General features: G+C 42.3%; 1 protein-coding gene across 1 annotated transcript in view; it reads right to left on the bottom strand.

Annotated features, from left to right (window-relative positions):
• Positions 1 to 22,703, bottom strand: part of ccnjl (cyclin J like) — a 78,124-nt gene extending 55,421 nt beyond the window's left edge. Inside the window, exons 1-2 of the mRNA XM_033029653.1 lie at positions 22,102 to 22,703; positions 19,862 to 20,072 (exon numbers count right to left, since the gene is read on the bottom strand). Of these exons, the coding sequence (XP_032885544.1) occupies positions 19,862 to 20,072; positions 22,102 to 22,218 (328 nt within the window). The 5' untranslated portion in view covers positions 22,219 to 22,703. The remainder of the gene's footprint in view (positions 1 to 19,861; positions 20,073 to 22,101) is intronic.
• Between the last annotated feature and the right edge of the window lie 160 nt (positions 22,704 to 22,863).

Here is a 22,863-nt window from a genome sequence, read left to right as displayed (position 1 = left end):
AAGCATGGATAATGAATGGAGCCAGTTTCACACCAGGCCACTACTGTTCACACCTAGCTCCAGGAACATAGTCAAGTGGAGGCTGGAACAAATTGGATCCCCTCACTTCAAATAGGTCTCACCTTTCGCGCAATCAAATTGTTCACAGATGTTCAATTCAGCCAAATGTGCTAAATTTTACAGATTATTCATTTGATTTCTAATCTTCAATCAATGCATCAACTCTACAGTTCACAAGGCATGTATCGATGTAGTTGAACGGCAATGATATTTTCTCATTCCATATGTAATAATTTTCCATTGACAGAAAAGGATGGGTTTGCAAGAAGATTATTCTTTTTTTTCTAATGGTTTATCTGATAAGAAACATGTTAGCATGGAACAGGCCCTTCGGCCCAACTTGCCCACGCCAATCAACGCCAGTCCTCCATCTGCACTGCTCCCACCTGCCTGCATTTGGCCCATATCCATCTAAACCCATCCTATTCATGTACTTGTTTAAATGTTTCTTAAATGTTGCGATAGTACCTGCCTCAACCATCAACTCCAGCTGCTTGTTCCATACACCCAACACCCTTTGTGTAAAAAAAGTTACCCGTCAGGCTCCTCTTAAATCTTTCCCTCACCTTAAACCAATGTCCTCTGGTTCTCAATTCCCATACTCTGGGCAAAAGACTTGCATTTACCCAATCTTTTCCTCTCATGATTCTGTACACTTCTATAAGATCACTCATCATCCTCCTGCGTTCTAAGGAATAAGGTCTTAGCCTGCTCAACATTTCCTTATACCCTCGACCTGGCACCATCCTCAAATCTTCTCTGCACCCTTTCCAGCTTGACAACATCTTTCTTATAACATGACCAAAATTGAACACAGTACTCCAAATGTGTCCTTACCAATGCCTTAGATAACTGTAACATGACCTCCCAACTTCTGTACTCAATACTCTTATTTATGAAGGCGAAGGTGCCAAAAGCCTTTTTAACCACCCTATCCACCTGTGATGCCACTTTCAAGGAATTATGGAGCTGCACTCCTCAATCCCACTTCTCTACAACACTTCCCAGTGCCCTGCTTTTCAGTGCTTAGGTCCTGCCTTTGTTAGACTTCTCAAAATATAACACCTCACATTTTCTCTATTAAATTTCATCAACCATTCCTCACCTCCCTGCCCAATCGATCAAGATCCTGCTGCAATTTTTGACAGCTATCTTCACTATTTACAATACCACTCACTTTTGTGTCATTTGCAAACTTGCTAATCATGCCTTGTGCATTCTCATCCAAATCATTGACATAGATGACAAACTGAGTCCAGCACTGAACGCTGAAATACACCACTAGTCATAATCCTCTAGTCTGCAAAAAAAAAAAAAAACATTCCACCAACACCCTCTGCTTCCTTCCATGAAGTCCATTCATCAATCTCACTTTTGATCCCATGCGATCTAATCTTCCAGAGCAATATGGCTGCAATCTTCTCGGCTTCAGCGCAATACTGAAAAATCATTGCAAATACATAAGCCCTGTCATTCAAGAGCATTGGGGTGAAGGGGTTGGTGTAGGTGATGTAATGTATGGCTAGGGAAGTGTGTTTGTGGATGGATGGACCAGAGAGGCACTGGTCATCCTGGTATCCTTACTGAAAGTTGTCCAACATGAGCAGAACAGATTAACTAGTTATTATCACAATGTTATTTTTGGACCTTGAAGTGAGCCCACAAGAACAGATATGAAAGGTGTCCAAAAATTAAAAGAAAGTTATTGTGAAGCAATTTCAAATTACTACACGAAGGCCAGGAGAAGCCATACCCAAATGTATCTTTCTTACTATTTCACTTCATGCCAAGTTTACATAACCTAATATTTTCTGATGGTATTTGATGGCAAAGAAACGTTTCAAAATCAGAAGGATGTAGTCAGTCAGTGCAGGTATACTCAATCAATTATTTTCATTCAAAGAGGCAAAGTGAAGCTGTTATTCATCTGATCAGGTTGTACACTACTTTTAGAGATTATAAAATTTAAATATAAATTACGACTGCCTCAATTTTTTCTGCAACATGCCCTGTAACCATATCAGTTGCCCCTCCAACACCTAGCTCAATCCCATATGTTGTTCTGTGCTGAGTTAGACAATTCCATGCATAGCAATGGTCCCAGGCTCTCAGAACAGGAAAAGTGAATGAATTACCTCCATTTCTTAGTAATAATTTCTTCAATCTATCCATCAAACCATCAAGCCATCAAGCCATCAAACCATCAAACATTTACATAGAAAAGTAGAAAATAGGTGCAGGAGGCCATTCGGCCCTTCGAGCCAGCACCGCCATTCATTGTGATCATGGCTGATCGTCCCCAATCAATAACCCGTGCCTGCCTTCGCCACATATCCCTAGATTCCACTAGCCCCTAGAGCTCTATCTAACTCTCTCTTAAACCCTCCACTGCCATCTGTGGCAGGGAATTCCACAAATTCACAACTCTCTGGGTGAAAAAGTTTTTTTCTTAAGAACCCCTTCATCCTTCTAAACTCCAGTAAATACAAGCCTAGTCTTTTCAATCTTTCCTCATATGACAGTCCCGCTATCCCAGGGATCAATCTCGTGAACCTACGCTGCACTGCCTCAATCACAAGGATGTCCTTCCTCAAATTAGGAGACCAAAACTGTACACAATACTCCAGATGTGGTCTTACCAGAGCCCTATACAACTGCAGAAGAACCTCTTTACTCCTATACTGAAATCCTCTTGTTATGAAGGCCAACATTCCATTAGCTTTCTTCGCTGCTGCTGTACCTGCACGCCAACTTTGTGACCGGTGTACAAGGACACCCAGGTCTTGCTGTCCCTCCCCCTTACCTAACCTAACCGCATTGAGATAATAATCTGCCCCCTTGTTTTTGCCGCCAAAGTGGATAACCTCACATTTATCTATATTATACTGCATCTGCCACGCATCTGCCCACTCACTGAACCTGTCCAGGTCACCATGCAACCTCCTAACATCCTCTTCACAGTTCACACTGCCACCCAGCTTTGTGTCATCTGCAAACGTGCTAGTGTTGCTCCTAATTCCCTCTTCCAAATCATTAATATATGGTAAACAGTTGCGGCCCCAACACTGAGCCTTGCGGCACTCCACTCGCCACTGCCTGCCATTCTGAAAAGGACCCGTTCACTCCTACTCTTAGCTTCCTGTCTGCCAACCAATTTTCTATCCGCGTCAACACCCTACCCCCAATACCATGTGCTCTAAATTTAGTGACCAGTCTCCCGTGCGGGACCTTATCAAAGCCTTTCTGAAAGTCTAGATACACTACATCCACTGGTTCACCTTCATCCATTTTACTTGTCACATGCTCAAAAAAGTCCAGAAGATTAGTCAAGCATGATTTTCCTTTCATAAATCCATGATGACTTGGACTAATCCTTTTACCACTATCCAAATACCCCATTATTACCTCTTTAATAATTGACTCCAGCATCTTTCCCAACACCGAAGTCAGGTTAACTGTAATTCCCCGTTTTCTCTCTCGCTCCTTTCTTGAAAAGTGGGATTTTTTGAAAAAATGCAAAAGTGATCAAAGACAAGGCTCAGCTATGATACTATCTATGCTTCCACTCCAAAACCATTGAAGAAAAGCATGCTAACAATTACAATCTGGATAGATAAAATGCTGGAGCAACTCAGCGGTCAGTCAGCAACTCTGGAGAAAATAAATAGGTGACGTTTCAGTTGGAGACCCTTCCTCAGACAATCTGTGGAGTGGGGAAACTAGAGGTATAAAAAGGTACAGAACAAATCAGAGCCAGCACCAATGACTCAGGAAAGGAACCCACAATGGTCCATTGTTGGCTGTGGAAGAGGTTATAATGAAGGGATGTGAACAATGAATTTAGCAGAACTACTAGAGAGGGGGAGGGATGGAGAGAGAAGGAATACAAGGATTACTTGAAATTAGATCAATCAATACTCATACCGCTGGGTTGTAAGCTGCTCCAGCGAAATACAAGGCACTTTTGGGTGGGTGGGTGATGTTTTGGGTCAGGACCTTTCTTCAGAAGAAATGTCACCCATCCTTTTTCTCCAGAGATACTGCCTGACCTGCTGAATTTAGTTTATGTTTAGAGATACAGCGCAGAAACAGTTCCTTTAGCCAACTGAGTCTGAGCTAACGGGCGATCCCCATACACTAGCCGATCCTACACACTATGGACAACTTACAATTTCGCAAGCCATTTAACCAACAAACCTGTATGTTTTTGGAGTGTGTGAGGAAACCGGAGCTACTGGAGAAAACCCACGTGGTCACAGGAAAAACATACAAACTCCATACAGACAGCACCCATAGTCAGGATTGAAGAAATTCTCTAAAGGACTGACTTCTGTTGAAATGCGATTATGAGTTATCTTCTACTCCCCAGGTAGGGTGACCCAATTCCATTAAAGTCTACATCTTTTTTGAGGAAACTGAAAATATCTTTGGACTGTTGTCCCCATCTTCCTACAGATCTCTTTGCATAGTGGAGTTTGGAATAAGTACTTGTTTTGCTAGTCTGGTGCCATGCATGAGAATTATATTGATACTGGGAATTTTGGTGTTGGAGCAAATAGTGACATTGGTTTGCAAATACTGCCAATCAATTGATTGCACATACTGCCAATCAACATGGAGAATTCTACTGAGGCAACATTGGTGTTATTTTACTGATGATTTAAGGTGTCTGTTGTAAGTTTGACCATGACTTCAAAGCATACAGGAAAGTGGGGATGACAGCTGCTCAGTCATTCCATAAGGACTAAACTGTGTTATTAATAGCCCATAAAGAAATGCAGCAGGCTCATCAAGATGCCTGCATCTTGCAAAAAACGTTTAAATTAAGTTGGTTATTTGGTTAAAAGAACAATAGACAATAGGTGCAGGAGTAGGCCATTCGGCCCTCCGATCCAGTACCGCCATTCACCGTGATCATGGCTGATCATCCATATTCAGTACCCCGTTCCTGCCTTCTCACCATATCCCCTGACTCCGCTATCTTTAAGAGCTCTATCCAACCCTCAACAATGCTGGCCAAGCTCATACAGTCTCTCCAATGCTCTGTTCAATTTCTGTCTTACAAAGCCACAGGCATGAAGATTCTAGATGCAATCTCTGCATGGCACAGTGGTGCAACTAGTAGAGTTGCTACCTCACGGCATCGGAGATCTCAGTTCATTCCTGCTCTCGGATGTTATATGTTCTCCCTGTGGCTGTGTGGACTTTCTCTGGGGGTTTCAAGTCTGAAGGGTCCTGGCCCATAACATCACCTATCCATATTTTCCATAGATGCTGCCTAGCCAGCTGAATTACTCCAGCACCTTGGGTCTTCTTTTCTGGGTGTTCTTGTTTCCTACCAAAGACGCCAGTGGTCTGGGTACAAACCTGCTCTCGGGTACTATACAAAGATTCCCCGTTCTTCCTGTGGCTGTGCGGACTTTTTTTTCCAGGGTGTTTGTTTCCTCCCAAAGATGTCATATGATGAAAGAATGGAGCGACTGGGCTTGTATTCACTGGAATTTTGAAGGATGAGATCTTATAGGAACATATAAAATTATTAAGGGATTGGACACACTAGATGCAGGAAACATGTTCCAGATGTTGGGGGAGTCCAGAACCAGGGGACACAGTTTAAGGATATGGGGTAGGCCATTTAGAACTGAGATGAGGAAAAACTTTTCACACACAGAGTTGTAAATTTGTGGAATTCTCTGCCTCGGAAGGCAGTGGAGGCCATTTTACAGGATGCATTCAAAAGAGAGAGATAGAGCTCTTAGGGCTAGCGGAATCAAGGGGTATGTGGAGAAAGCAAGAATGAGGTATTGATTGTGGATGATCAGCTATGTTCACATTGAATGGCGGTGTTGGCTCGAAGGGCCGAATGGCCTACTCCTGCACCTATTGTCTATGTATCTATGGTGGTGCAGTAAATTAACCGATCATTTCAAATTGCCTTCAGTGTGTGAGTGAGTGGTAGAATCTGGGGGGAACGGATGGGAACATTTTGGAGAATTTAGAAAATTGGATTAATATAGGATTAGTGTGAACAGGTGGTTGACGTTCCATGCATATTCAGTGAACCGAAAGGCCTGTTTCCATGTGATATTTCTCCAGGACTCTTGTCAATTCACATAAGCATGCAGGCTGCTACTTATAGCTTCAGAACGCACAAGGTAAAAGAAACACCAAGATAAAATACAACCATAGGTCCTATTCTCAAATAGAAAGTAATCATTTCAAGGTTTCGAGGGAGATGGGCCAAGGTGGGATGAACACAGTTGGGGCATCTTGGTCGGCTTGGACAAGTTGGGCTGAAGAACCTCTTTTCCGTGCTGTATAACTCTCCGAGTATTTCTGCAGGAAAGGTATATGCCAGTCAATGGCAAGATCAACTTCATTTGTGATATCGCAGCAAAGAATTATTTGGTAGTCATTCAAATTTCATTTAAAAAAAGCCTGCTGAGTCAACTACATGGAGTCCACTACACCCCACTGAACTAAACTACAAAGACGTCATTCTGCAGCAATGAGGCTCATTTTAAAATTACTGGGTGCAAGATAAAGAGTTTCTGCAGCAGTGAACTATACATGCAGATCTGAAACACTAGGTCTCTGCAAGGCTAACCTGTAGAGGAAGGTACTCAATGATAATATGTAGAGATAATTCCAAATAATGATGGTTTAAAAATAAAACCGCTTAACAATTGGTGCGCTTCAACAGACAAAACAGCGTATCAAGTTCAAATTTTGGCTTAAAGACAAACATTATTCAAATAACAAACGTAGTCAAAGACACTGCACAGAAAAAGAGCTACACCCCACTGAAACACTCATTTACTATAATTCCATTTTATTCTCCTCAGATTCCCATGTACTTTCTGCAGATTCCACCACTCACTTGCATGTTAGAGACAATATACAGGGCATGTCAGCCTGCACATCTTTGGGATCTGAGGGGAAAACCAAAGCACACAGTGGAAACACACAGAAGAACTTGCAAATTCCACACATGCAGGAGTTCCACATCAGACCCTGGGTTGTGGAAGCAGTGAGGCAACAACTTCAGTAGCTGGGCAATTGTGTGCCCTCAATGTACTAAGACAAGTCAGTAAGAAAAATACGTAGGTCAAATAATCTAAATGGAGTGATGGAACAAATAGATATGGGAGAACATAAACAAAATTATTAAAAGCAGGAATGCACGTTAATAGGAACTTGCAAAACATGCTCGAGCTTCCATCGTTCTTCCTGATGCGCCTTTCCCTCATATTTCTATCTAGCTCACGTTTAATGCACCTATACCAAGCACCCTGTGTCAAAAGGTTAGGTTACAAAGCTGCAAAGATAATTTTGCAAGGAAGATACAATGCAAAATTATGCCCATCTAATAGAAGTTGAGGAGTAATTATATGTTTGGATATTTGCACTTTAGGTTCAAATTTAGAATAACATCAGAATAACATAACTCATGAGCTCAGTGTCACAGGGAATACTTGGGACAAATAGTATAGGTGCATGTAATGGGTGCTAGATAAGCATGAGAGAAAATAGCATTAGGAAGAAAGATGAAAGAAAACTCAAACAGGCAACTAGGTCCAATACGGACTGAATGGGAGAATGGTTTGTCTTCAAATTAAATGCATTATTGCTATTTGCTGAGAGATTATTTTTAATATGCTGGTTAGCAGCTGAAGAACAATTTAAAAAAAAAGCTTATTCCATTCTTTGCTTCCATTATTTAATACCTTATACAATCTCAGGATTCCTCAAAGAATTTTAAAGCCAATGAATTTAGGTATAATAGCTAATGCAATGTACTAAATGCAGCAGCCAATGTCTGCTAAAACAGCAATTAAATAACTTGAGCGTTTTCTATTGGTGAAATATTTATCAAGGCACTTCCTGAAATTTGGATCAGGAAGAAAGATGGCTCAAGCAAGCAAATATGCATATTTTGTAAGTTCCTATTAACGTGCATTCCCACTTTTAATAATTTTGTATTTTTTCCCCATATTTGTTCCATCACTCCAATTAGATTTAGTCTGAGGAAGGGTCTCGACCCAAAACGTCACCCATTCCTTTTCTCCAGAGATGCTGCCTGTCCTGCTGAGTTACTCCAGCATTTTATGTGTACCTTCGGTGTAAACCAGCATCTGCAGCTTTCCTACACGTACTCCATTTAGATTATTTGACGGACGTATTGTTATTATTAGAGCCAGGATGTTTAGGCACTAAAAAACTCTGAAATGGGCGGGCAAAAAGGCATAATAAAAATTACAAAAAGGCATGAAAAGGGAATTTATTGACAAAAAGAGGCAAAAAGGCATGTATTTCCATCACCAAAATATGGTTAAAATGATAATATAAAGGTATACTACATTAAATTACCAAAGCTGCCTGGTTGCACATAATTACTAGCATTTTTTCCAAATTATCTGGTGTTAAACTATGCCGTCTGTCAGACAGAATATGCTTCAGTTGTGAAAAACTTCTTTCTACCTCAGCTGAGGTCACTGGTGCATACCCGAAACAAGTGGCAAACTCATGTCATGTCATGTCATATCATGTCGATATCTTGTGCATTACAACTACCTTTGAGAACTTTAGCTGTTTTGTATTTCATCAAGATCTTTGTTAGTTAATATCATTCTCACATTTTCCTTGTATGTCTTTATCTACATCGCCAGAAAAATTATGAATATCGTCAGTTACTTTGTTGAAAACATGCAAGTTAATCATTAATGTTTTGCCACATTTCTCAAGGGAAGTGATAGCTTGTGGGAAGTTTGCAAAATTGGAAGCAATAAACACAAGATCGCGGTGGAGGGATTTTTCTGCATGATTTCACTGACGATCCCGACTGCAGCAGATTCTTCTTCTTCAAAACAGTTGACGATTTATTTTATCTTTTCAAAATTTGCAACATTGTAGTGTACAGCAGAGAGCCATGTACCCCACCTAGTCAGAACGGGCTGAGGAGGTAGAGGAATCTCAGGTGCCAATTCATTGAACAAGGATGGGGTAGAAGCCCAAAGGGTAGGATGGGGCAGAAGCCCAAAATGTAATGCCTGGACTGTTTTTTCGCCAATGGTTATCCGGGATCTAGTTAATTAAATTACTTCTTTTTTTTCATTTCACAGTCACTAAAACAAGTGGTATTGTAACTATGTACTTTTCAGAGGCGATCTATACATTTTATTTGTTACTTGTTGGCTTACATGTATGCAATTTTATATTAAAATGTAGCTTTGATCTGTTTGGTCCATTAACTCGCATGCACTTTTTAAGCGCACATTTTGATTACTTTCCATTCTACCATAGCGATATAAAGTCTATAATAGACTGTATTTATATTTCTATAATTCTACAAACCTTTGCTGGGAACCTTGGGCTCACCCAAATTGTTCCCAATTGGGCCCCGCACCTCCTAAGGCCGGCCCTGCACAAAAAGCTGGAGTCACTCAGCGGGACAGGCAGCATCTCTGGATAGAAAGAATAGGTGAGGTTTCGGGTCTCAACCTGAAACGTCACCCATTCCTTCTATCCATAGATGCTGCCTGCCCCGCTGAGTTGTTCTAGCATTGTGCCTATCTTCACTATCTAATGAGCTCTGCTAGAACTTAAATCCGAGATTGAACAAGATCCAAGTCAGTTATGATGTTCTCTATAGTCAAATTATGAGTACCCAAGTTCACTTATTGAGGCACTGTATACATAGGATTGGTAGGACCATGGTGCAATAAAGCCACCGACTTCAGGAGCAGAAATTGCAAAACTTGAGAAAACAAAATCTTTAACATTGATCTCAGTACTACAACCATGAAAGGCAATGAATGATGAAATCTGGTTAAAAGCATATTTTACAATTCTCAAACGTGCTGATTGAGCAGAGACTTATAAAACAGGTCATATTTATTATCTCTGATTTTCCTGTTAATAATATCATTGCATAAATAATCTCAAATATTTGGTGAATGGCTGGGGTGGGGGGGAGATCAGGATGGGAAAGTCAAAAGTACCGTTGTTAAATCGGCATTTAAGGGAATGCAGTGACCTTGTAGAATGTGCAGTGTTAAGTAATCCAAATAATAGAAGCTTTGACAAACCAAAATCAGGTCACAAAAGTTGCTTTCTATTTCTTTAAATTTAAATGGCTCAGGGATAATCTAATTGAGGTGATAAAATAATGTGAGATTACACTTAGTAGACTTTTTTTTATATATAGAGGGTGGTTCACAAGCCTTCTCTGTCAACAGCATGATGGATAATGTACAGATAAATGACTTTGAAGCACTGATTAACCTTGGTCTAAATGAATGACGAAACTGGTTCATGGGTTGAATGGCTGACTGCTGTTCCAATGTTAATTAAATGTGCAGGTGTCAGTCCAGATGTGGGCAGGCAATAGCATGAGCAACGCTCAGCTATTTCAAGTTTCACAAGGTTGGGGGCAGCGGGGTTGTGAAGCTGCAAAATTACAATTCATTTACTTCTGAATTTTACCACAGAATTCCTGTCGGGATTATCTGAGAATTATAATCTCACCATCTTCCACCCTCAGCATTGAACAGCAGAACTGTGATGGAATGCCCTTTTCCACACATTGCTTTAAGCATGCATGACTCCTCAGGCAATCCATGTTATAAGTTGCTGGAGAGCACATAAGGCCATTAGCAAGAATTGTTACAGCAAGATTTGAAAGATCATTATTGTTAAAAAAATATTTCAATACATTAAGGTTGTTCGAATGAGAAAAAAATCAACGTGACATACTCAAATTGCACCCTAAACAGAGTGCTTCCTGGATTTCATGGCAGCAAAAGATTTCCAGAAAGCATGGACAAAGACACGTTTTGGCATGACATCAATTTTTTTCACCCATACTTGCTACATTGAAGGCAAAGAATTAAAATATGATTTAGTATGCTTCTGCTAATTATGCTCCAAAGATCTTTTTTCTGAAGAAACGCTTCCTAATTTAAAATCTAATTATAAAATACAGTGCCCTCCATAATGTTTGGGACAAAGACCCATCATTTATTTATTTGCCTATGTATTCCACAATTTGAGATTTGTAATAGAAAAAAATCACATGTGGTTAAAGTGCACAGCGTCAGATTTTATTAAAGGCCATTTTTATACATTTTTGTTACACCATGTAGAAATTACAGCTGTGTTTATATATAGTGCACCCATTTCGGGGCACCATAATGTTTGGGACACATGGCATCACAGGCATTTGTAATTGCTCAGGATATTGAATTGCCTCCTTAATGCAGCAGATGGAGTTTAATGCTGATAAGTGTGAGGTGCTACATCTTGGCAGGACAAATCAAAATAGGACATGCATGGTAAATGGTAGTGAATTGAGGAATGCAGTTGAACAGAGGGATCTAGGAATAACTGCACAGTTCCCTGAAGGTGGAATCTCATGTAGATAGGGTGGTAAAGAAAGCTTTTGGTGTGCTGGCCTTTATAAATCAGAGCATTGAGTATAGAAGTTGGGATGTAATGTTGAAATTGTACAAGGCATTGATGAGGTTCAATTCTGGAGTATGGTGTACAATTTTATTTGCCTAATATAGGAAGGATGTCAACAAAATAGAGAGAGTACAGAGGAGATTTACTAGAATGTTGCCTAGGTTTCAGCAACTAAGTTACAGAGAAAGGTTGAACAAGTTAGGTCTTTATTCTTTGGAGCGCAGAAGGTTAAGTGGAGACTTGATAGAGGTCTTTAAAATGATGAGAGGGATAGACAGAGTTGACGTGGATAAGCTTTTCCCACTTAGAGTAGGGAAGATTCAAACAAGAGGACATGACTTGAGAATTAAGGGACAGAAGTTTAGGGGTAACATGAGGGGGAACTTCTTTACTCAGAGAGTGGTAGCTGTGTGGAATGAGCTTCCAGTGGAGGTGGTGGAGGCAGGTTCGATTTTATCATTTAAAAATAAACTGGATAGTTATATGGACGGGAAAGGAAAAAAGGGTTATGGTCTGAGTGCAGGTAGATGGGACTAGGGGAGAATAAGTGTTCGGCACGGACTAGAAGGGCCGAGATGGCCTGTTTCCGTGCTGTAATTGTTATATGTTATATGTTATAACAGAGCTCTCAGCACCTAGACTTTCCACCAGTCTTTCCATCACCTTTGAAAACTTTTATTGCTGTTTATCAACACACGGACCAAAGTTGTGCCAATGAAAGTCAAAGAAGCCATTATGAAACTGAGAAACAAGAATAACCCTGTTAGAGACATCAGCCAAACCTTAGGCTTACCAAAATCAACTGTTTGGAACATAATTAAAAAGAGCAATGGTGAGCCTTCTAATCGCAAAGGGACTGGCAGGCCAAGGAAGACCCCCACAGCTGATGACAGAAGAATTCTCTCTATAATAAAGTAAAATCCCCAAACACCTGTCCACAGAAGACTTCATGAACAGAAATACAGAGGCTACACCAAGAAGTTTGCCAAGAAGTACTTCAAAGAGCAACCACAGTTCTGGAAAAAGGTCTTGTGGACAGATGAGATGAAGATTAACTTATATCAGAGTGATGGCAAGAGCATAGTATGGAGGAGAGAAAGAACTGCCCAAGATCGAAAGCATACCACCTCATCCATGAAACACGGTGGTGGGGGTGTTATGGCCTGGGCATGTATGGCTGCTGAAGGTACTGGCTCACTTATCTTCATTGATGATACAACTGCTGATAGCATTATAGTAGCATAATGAAATGAAGTGAATACACACATCCTATCTGCTCAAGTTCAAACAAATGCCTCAAAACATTGGCCGGCAGTTCAATCTACATCAAGACAATGATCCCAAACATACTACTAAAGCAACAAAAGAGTTTTTCAAATCTAAAAAATGGTCAATTCTTGAGTGGCCAAGTCAATCACCTGATCTGAACACAATTGAGCATGCCTTTTATATGCTGAATAGAAAACCAAAAGGGACTAGCCCCAAAAACAAGCACAAGCCAAAGATGGCTGCAATACATGCCTGTCAAAGCATCACCAGAGAAGACACCCAGCAACTGGTGATGTCCATGAATCACACTTCAAGCAGTCATTGAATGCAAAGGATATGCAACAAAATATTAAACATGACTACTTTATTTACATAACATTGCTGTGTCCCAAACATTATGGTGCCCTGAAATGGGGGGGGGGGGGGGGTGCTATGTACAAGCACTGCTGTAATTTCCACATGGTGAAATCAAAATGTATAAAAATGGCCTTTATTAAAATCTGACAATGTGCACGTGATTTTTTTCTATTACAAATCTCAAATTGTGGAGTACAGAGGCAAATAAATAAATGATGGGTCTCTGTTCCAAACATTATGGAGGGCACTGTATAATTTCAGTCAAAATACATAGCATTTTTGGCCCTTTTCCCACTGACAAAATATATATAAATGCTGCCTATTTCAAAGAAATCAATTACTTGGGGTCTCATTTCAGCAGCTTCAGCTTGCAATTTTTAATCAAAACAAAAATTAATAAAAACAAATTGTTTCTACAGTACTTCCTTGTTCTCTCTCCCCTTTCACACCAGTCTCAATCCTACAAATCTTTATAACTCAACAGGATGAAGGCCATTGAAAATTAAGTTGTTAAACTAAAAGATTAAAACAGAAATTGTTTTTTAAAACTTTGTAATCTACTCAGATTGAAATTTCAGCCCAAATCCCTTTTGAGTAAATTTGAGGACGTCCACAAATTGTTGAGACACAGCTTAGAAGAACCTTAATTAATTTTGCTTAGGAACCATCAGTATAGATTGCATTTCAATAACAATTTTCATGCCATCATGCCATTTCAAAGTACCACATGGCCAACATACTTTTGTGAATTACCGTATTTCCCAGCAATGAAGATGCACAGCAAAAATAAGGCACGAAAATGTACCTGCGTTTTGGAGGCCGAAGGTTTGGTTGTTAGCCAAGAAAGATAGACTTGGTTATCCCTCAATACAGCAAAATCAAGAACAATGTTGCTGTGCTGAGGGATAGCCAAATGTATCCCTCATTGCTGGCAGCTGATGGGAAGTGGCTGTAAAGTGGGAAGTGGCTGTAAAAGTATGGCACTGCTTGGGGGGAGGGGGAGAAAGATTTATTTTCACAGCATGTGGGTCTGGCCCGGGTCAGCACGTGCAGGGGCATTAAGAAGGAGGGGGTTGGGGATCATGCCAGCAACTCACTCACTCACCGCTGCAGCAGCCCTCTGGGCACCGAGCCACCGCATTGTGGCCGGGGAGAGAAGTAGCTTGGGTGGCTGCCAGCGGCGGCCGGGTTCTTGGTTCTTCTTGGCCAGGATCGGACAGCGGAACCGGCAGCCACCTCAGCACCTTCTGCCGGCCCACTCACCTCTGGCAGTACTCTCCGTCTGAACACCTCGCTCCTGCCGCTCGCCAGCCTCGCTCATGTCAGCCGCTTCCCGCATATCCTTAAATTCCATCTCCCACCGGGAGCCGGATATGGCCTCACTTGCTGCGCTGGGTGACACTGCATGGCATTCACTGCCCGGTCCGTGTCTTTTAATGTAGACCGGACAGTGAGTGGACCAGCTCAAGAGCAAAGATCATAAAGCAGAGCGGGCGGTGGATAACAGAAAAGTGGGCGGTGGAGCTTACTCTTGTGTCATCACGAGTAACCTCAATTGGTCTCTTGATCGCGCCTACACACGAGTAAGCTCCACCGCCCGCTGTCCTGTTATCCATCGCCCGCTGACCCGCTCCGCTCTATGATCTTTGCTCTTGAGCTGGTTCCCTTACTGTCCGGTCTACATTGAAAAGACACGGACCAGGCAGTGAATGCCATGCAGTGTCACCCAGCGCAGCAAGTGAGGCCATGTCCTGCTCCCGGCGGAAGTCGGAATTTAAGGATTTGCGGGAAGTGACTGACATGAGCGAGCTAGCCACCAGAGCTACTGCCCTCCCCGGCCACAATGCGGTGGCTCTGCCCCTGGAGCGCCGTGGCAGCAGTGAGTGAGTTGCTGACATAGTCCCCGACCCCCTCCTTCTCAACGCTCTTGCTGACCCGGCCCTTCTCGAGCCCCCCATTCGCTGTGATGGTATTTCAGTCACAGTCACAGAGGCCGACGTCAGGAAATCCTTCAGAGGGGTGGACCCTCGAAAAGCACCTGGGCCTGAAGGTATACCTGGTCATGTTCTAAAAGCCTGTGCGGACCAACTAGCTGGAGTTTTTGCAGACATTTTCAACCTCTCACTTCTAAGGTCCGAGGTTCCCACCTGCTTTAAAAGGGAATCAATTATACCGGTGCCCAAGAAAAGCAAGGTGACGTGCCTCAATAACTATCGACCAGTGGCACTAACGTCTGTGGTGATGAAGTGCTTTGAGAGGTTGATCATGGCGCAAATCAACTCCTACCTCGACAAAAACCTGGATCGTCTGCAGTTCGCTTACTGCCACAACAGATCAACGGTGGATGCGATCTCGCTGGCTCTCCACTCCGCTCTGGACCACTTGGACAACAAAAACCTCATATGTCAGGCTGTTATTCAGTGATTAGCATTCAATACAATCATCCCCTCCAAGCTGGTTACCAAACTCGCAGAGCTGGGTCTCTGCACATCCCTCTGCAATTGGATCCTCGACTTCCTCGTTCACAGATCACAGTCAGTTCGTATTGGTGGAAATGTGTCAGCCTCGATAACAATCAGCACGGGAGCACCTCAAGGCTGCGTGCTTAGCCCCCTGCTGCACTCACTCTATACTCATGACTGCGTAGCCGGTCATAGTACGAACTCCATCATCAAGTTCACAGACTATACCATTGTCGTGGGATGTATCACTGATGGGGACGAGTCAGAGTACAGAAGTGAGATCGACCGACTGACCAAATGGTGCCAGCACAATAACCTGGCCCTCAACACCAGCAAAACCAAGGAACTGATTGTGGACTTTGGAAGGGGGAGGATGGGGACCCACAGTCCCATTTATATCAATGGTGGAAAGGGTCACGAGCTTCAAATTCCTGGGCGTGCATATCTCTGAAGATCTTTCCTGGTCCGAGAACACTGATGCAATCATAAAGAAAGCATATCAGCGCCTCTACTTCCTGAGAAGGTTACGGAGAATCGGTATATCAAGGAGGACTCTAACTTCTACAGGTGCACAGTAGAGAGCATGCTGACTGGTTGCATCGTGGCTTGGTTCGGAAACTTGAGAGCCTTGGAGCGGAAAAGACTACAAAAAGTAGAAAACACTGCCCAGGCCTTCATCGGCTCTGACCTCCCGTCCATCGAGGGGATCTATCACAGTCGCTGCCTCAAAAAGGCTGACAGCATCATCAAGGACCCACATCATCCGGGCCATACACTCATCTCCCCACTACCTTCAGGTAGAAGGTACAGGAGTCTGAAGACTGCAATGACCAGGTTCAGGAATAACTGCTTCCCCACAGCCATCAGGCTATTAAACTTGGCTCGGTCAAAACTCTGAACATTAATAGCCCATAATCTGTTTATTTGCACTTTATCAGTTTATTTATTCATGTGTGTATATATTTATACAATGGTATATGGACACACTGGTCTGTTCTGTATGCGTGCCTACTATGTTCTGTTGCGCTGAAGCAAAGCAAAAATGTCATTGTCCTGTCAGGGAAACATGACAATAAACTCTCTTGAATCTTGACTCCCCACAAGCTGTTAAATGAATTCTCCCCCCAATTGGTCCCTTGAACTAGTATTGTCATTCAATAAGATCACAACCGATTCAACTTGTCCCGGTGTGCTCTCGTTTTTTCCAACCATACTTCCACCTGCCGCCCCCCCCCCCCCCCCCACACCCATTCAGTCATTCAGAATGGAGGAGATCTGGAAGCATTGGGCAAATTGAATTGTTACTTTCTTTATGCTTAATTTTTATTTATTTATTTATATATATTTTGTTTTGAGCGTGAGAAATTCTATGCCCCGCCAGCTTTTTTCAAAATTTTGCGATTCAAAATGGGGGTGAGTCTGCAACGCAGGTGCATCTTCATTGACGGGAAATACAGTAGTCAATATAAAGAAAGAAAAAAAAATGCAATGGCCAATTAACCTGAATAATGAGATACACCATCAAAATATCTGTTTTGAATAATATAAGCTGGAAATAATTGTTTAAATAAACCCCTCTACTCTTTTTCAGAAGTCAGCAGGAACACACTGTTCACCCAAAGAAACACAAACTTATCTCATTCATAAGATAGCAAAGCTGGCATTTCCTCAGTGTTAGATTACATTAAAACACTGAATCTTGGCTCAAACCCACAACCTTCAGATTCTGAGCTAAGACTGATATCTTAAACTGGAATGACAGAAGCATTGCAAAGAAATGGATTAAGAAGGCTTGACCCATGTCTTCCGCTATTTGAGAGACATTAACTAATTTTGGGGAATAATTTGGTACCGTGCCCAACTATCTTGAAAGGTAATGCATCCTCACAGATAAATATAGACCAGGTGCTTAGGACAATGAAACAGTGAAAAACTGTAGAAGACTAACACCCAGAGCAAATCAAATACCTTTAAGAGAGACCGGTGGGATAGATTGGGGCTATTAAATAGGAAAAAGACAGTACGAGCAAACCAAGATTCTCTCAGTCAAAATAAACAATTGACAGATTTCCCCAAAAAATTGCTGCATAGGACAGTAATTCTACACAACTTTACATGAATCAAAGCAATATTGCATCAAATAGCAATGTTATATTATAATCCAACAAGATTTTTTTTTAAAGAGGTATACAGAACAGAAAGTGCACCAGTAGTCCATAACATCCGTGCCAACATTTTTGCCCTTTTACATTGGTCCCATTTACCTGCATTTGGGCCATATCCTTCTATGCCATGCCCATTTAAATCAAATACATCTCTTAAACATACATTAAAGAGACAAAGACAACTGATCAAACGTGCCCATTTCTGAAATCATGCCATTACTAAAAGAATTTAGGGAGTGCAGTCATACCACACAACAGAAAACTTAGAGCCCTCCATAATGTTTGGAATAAAGGCCTATCATTTATTTATTTGCCTCTGTAATCACATGTTGTTAAAGTGCACATTGTCAGATTTTATTAAAGGCCATTTTAATACATTTTGGTTCATCATGTAGAAATTCCAGCAGTGTTTATAAATAGTCCCCCCCCCATTTCAGGGCACCATAATGTTTGGGACACAGAAATGCCATGTGAATGAAAGTAGACATGCTTAGTATTTTGTTGCATATCCTTTGCATGCATTGAACTCTGCGATTCATGGACATTACCAGTTGCTGGGTGTCTTCTCTGGCGATGCTCTGCCTGGCCTGTATTGTAGCCACCTTTAGCTTATGCTTGCTTTGGGGGCTAGTCCCCTTCAGTTTTCTCTTCAGCACATAAAGCATACTCAATTGGGTTCAGATCAGGTTATTGTTCACTCAAGAATTGACAATTTTTTAGCTTTGAAAAACTCCTTTGATGCTTTAGCAGTATGTTTGGGAGCATTGTCTTGGCGTAGAATGAACATCCGTCTAATTAGTTTTGAGGCATTTGTTTGAGCTTGAACTAATAGGATGTGTCTATATACTTCAGAATTCATTATGCTACTACCATCAGCAGTTGTATCATCAATGAAGATAAGTGAGGCAGTACCTTCAGCAGCCATACATGCCCAGGCCATAACACCCCCACCACCATGTTTCACAGAACACAAATTATAACCTGGCCATCCTATCTTTGCAGCTAACCAGTGGTTTGCATCTTGCACAGTTTCATGAAGTCTTCTGTGGACAGTGGTCATTAACAAATCCACACCTGACTCCTGAAGAGTTTCTGATCTGTCGGACGGGTGCTTGGGGATTTCTCTTTATTATAGAGAGAATTCTTCTGTCATCGGATGTGGAGGTCTTCCTTGGCCTGCCAGTCCCTTTGCGATTAGTAAGCTCACCAGTGTTCTCTCTTCTTAATGATGTTCCAAACAGTTGATTTTGGTAAGCATAAGGTTTGGCTGATGTCTCTAACAGTTTTATTATTGGTTCTCAGTCTCATAATGGCTTATTTGACTTTCATTGGCACAACTCTGGTCCTCAGGTTGATAAACAGCAATAAAAGTTTCCAAAGGTGATCGAAAGACTGGAGGAAAGACTAGGTGCTGAGAGCTCTCTTATACCTGCATTGAGGAGGCAATTAAACATACCTGAGCAATTACATACATCTGTGAAGCCATGTGTCCCAAATATTATGGTGCCCTGAAATATGGGGGGGGGGGGGGGGGGGGGGGGAGACGAACTACGTATAAATACAGCTGTAATTTCTACATGTATAAAATGTATAGAAATGGCCTTTAATAAAATCTTTCTATGTGCACTTTGATCACGTATTTTTTTTTCTATTACAGATTTCAAATTGTGGAGTACAGGGGCAAATAAATAAACGATGAGTCTTTGTCCCAAACACTATGAAGGGCACTGTGAATAATTGAATAGCAATGGATTATGCTTCTAAATTACATCCAAAAAAAACTTGACTGAAAATTAAACTTTTACTCAAAAACTGTCAAATTGATCTTTGAATATTTTCCAGATGTGTTAAGTAGAAACTGTTGTCTTGAATGCCCTCAAAATGAGCGAAGTGCGCCAATGTCATGCAGTGATGTTCAAATTGGTTATAATTCAGAAAGGCAAACATACAAAATGACAATTGTTTACATAAGCAATGCAGATCATCTGCAAATTTAAAACAGATCTGACATTATAAAACCCAGGAACTCAGTTTTCAAAATTAAACTTAACTCAACCCAATTTAAAAAAAAAAAATCATACTTACTAGCTAGAAGGAGACAAGAAAGAGCAATGACATAAAGTTGCTTTGCTGCAACATCGTAGTGGTCCATGAAGAGATCTAGTAAGTAAACAGCGAGGTGACGAGCTGTGGGGCATAACTGGAAGCGATTGCTCAGGATGGCGAGGAGGTCAGCAAAATAACGGCGCAAGCCAATCTGTGGTGAATGAGCCTTGTAGACAGGCAGCTTCAGTTCCTATACACACAATGCCAAAGAGCAGGGAAAAGAAAAGACGGCGTCAAGTGTGTGGGTCTTGATAGAAAGAATACCTAGAAGCTCTCGCTTACCACCTGCTAGTAAGGTCTGGCTGCTTAGCAACAAAGTACAATTTAAAAAAATACAGAACAGTTGTCAGCATAGGATTTAGACAAGGAAGAAAAAAAATTGTACAGCACAGCTAGCCATTGGGAGGTGTGTCACTGTGCTAGGAAAACCTCAATATAAAAACAATGCACAAACCCCCAAGCAGAGTACCAGGGCACGCTCCACTAAGCTCCAGGCTTTTCAGAGTCTGTGTCAAACGGCACATTTGGCAATGAGTGAACAGCTGCATGCTGAGCTTGGTGAAGCCAGAACTTTGATGCTTACAGGTGACCCTCATTATGGTAAATAAAAAAGCCACATTTCAGACAGCAGTCTAACTGGTTGCAATCACGCCTAACAGAACAAAAAAAGGAAAAATAATTCACGCTTGCCATTTGACCACTTTCCAATTGTTTTCCAGCATCTCTTCAATTTCTGTCACCCATTTAGACCTCCTTGTGAGATAAAAAGAGCCAAACATATTTGTTTTAACAACTACACCGAATTTACTTCCCCCACAGTTTATATTTGAATATCAAATTGGAATCTTAAAAGTAAAATGACCGTCTCCCACTCAAGAAAATTCAGATTTGAAAACCAAATGTTTTCACTGAATTATACATCAAAAGTGGAGGCAGCTTCTGCGATGTTAACTATATCCAACCCAGATTGTTTTTAAATCAACAACTTAATTTGGTAAATTTGAAAAGGTTCTAATTCAAAGTTTTAAAACATCAGTTTCACTAAATTGGTAATTTCACAAATTAAATGTGAAGACCTGGTTAGAAATCACTAAATTACTTTGGTTTCATAAATTGATAGATTTAACTTTGCAGTTTTGAAATAACTATTTGGTTTCAAACATCTATTTCTATGTTTAACTTTGGAAAATGCCACAATACAAGTTTCTGAGAGACTTCACAAATTAAATGTAGGTGGGTTTGAGGGGGTTGTCATTAATATAACAAATGACATTATTTCAATATTCAATGACAAACGTGGCTTTACTTGTTCTACAGTTCTATATCCATTTGGAAGAATGTAGATTTTTAAACAGTTTCATCTTGAAACGGACAGTAATTGATATAGTTCTAATAACTAACTTGGAGTTTCATACAGCCATTTTTTTCAGTTAGATTTAAGATTCTGTACAAGTCACAAGAAATGAAGAAGTTGAAGAACTTGAAATAATTAAATTTCTTGGTTTAAAAAGCCAGTAATCTATATTATGACATCAAATAGTTGTTGGCCAAAACATCGCCATTTTGCACTTGTTTTACCATCTAAAAGCCCCACTATGATTACATTCACATTGTATTATGAAATACCTTGGATTCAACATATCACTTATTTAATGTCACTTTAAAAAAAAAGAAAAACAAACTTTGAATGATGACAAAGGAACAGCTCCTGCAATTGATTTCCATCAGTAATAAAGCTCACCGATCAAATATTAGTTTACGCGTTCACTAAATACGAGTAAGGACTCAATAAAAAATCACCCTAACCAACCGACCACAATAAAAGGACTTTAAGCAACTGGCATTAGTATGGAGGTGGGGGAACCTCCGGAGGGAACTTCAAACTTATAACGTTCGTCATACGCTGGCTTTGAATGAGTTTTAAGAGTCTATCGGCAACTTCATGCGCACAAAGACAAACGCCCGAGTAACCTGCCCTGCTGCAAAACAACCGAGTTGTGAAACTTTTCAAAGAGACGCACTGAACAAAAGGAGCAGTTAAATGGCTCGGGCCGGGCTAGAGGTGCAGGCGGTTTAATCATAACGGGCCGCCGAGCAGCGGCGGTCTCCGCTGCCCCGGCCAGCCGGCCGGACCCCGCTACAAAGCCCCCGAGCCGCAGATCAACGACCTGCCCGGTCCAACCCCCACCCGTGTCTCTGCCCGAGGTGAGAGCGCAGACCTTGACTCTCAGCGCCTGATGGATGTCGCCGGCCAGCTGCCCCTTCCACCACAGCTCCTCCGGCTCCATCCTTCCCATCCACACAAAGAGGCCCTTCCAATCCGAGCGCACGGGCATCCGGCGGCGGCCGGGCGATAGGGACCCCCGCCCTGCAAGCGACGGCAGGAAGGGTGCCAGAGACGCGGCTGGCAGACGGTGCACCCGATGCCGGAGAAGCCAAAGCGACGGACTCAACTCGCAGCAAAGCACAAGCCTGTGGAGCTCGGGCCAGCCGCCGGAGGCACACTCAGCGCATGCGTCAACAGCACGCCTGCCAGCGCCGGCTGGAGGGGCGGGGCCAGGCGGGGAGACCCGGGGAAAGGGGCTGGATGGGAATGGTGGGCGGGAGTTGCGGAGCCATATGGGAGACAAGGGGCGGGGCCGGGGGAAGACAGGGTGGGGCCTGAGGGGACAGGGCGGGGTCAATTGCGAGAGGGGCGGGGCCGGAGGGGCTGGGCCAGAGGGGAGACAGGGCGGGGCCAGGGGCGAAGGGCGGAGCCATATGTGACATGGGCGGGGTCAGGGGAAGAATAGGGCCGCAGATAGGGCCTTGGGCGAAAGGGGCGGGGCATGAGGATGGAGGCGCGGCGACAGATGGTACGCGGGGGGCGTGGTCCGAGGTGAGAGTGGCGGGCGTCAGATGGGAGACAGGGCGGGGGCGGGTCCATTGGGGAGGCACAGGGAAGGTGGGGCGGGGCGGGGCTGTGGTAAAAGCGGACCGGG

Source organism: Amblyraja radiata, chromosome 11 (genome assembly GCF_010909765.2).
Source record: "Amblyraja radiata isolate CabotCenter1 chromosome 11, sAmbRad1.1.pri, whole genome shotgun sequence".
Classification (NCBI taxonomy): Eukaryota; Metazoa; Chordata; class Chondrichthyes; order Rajiformes; family Rajidae; genus Amblyraja; species Amblyraja radiata.
Note: the sequence above shows the minus strand (reverse complement) of the source record. Positions and strands in the feature narration are given on the sequence as shown.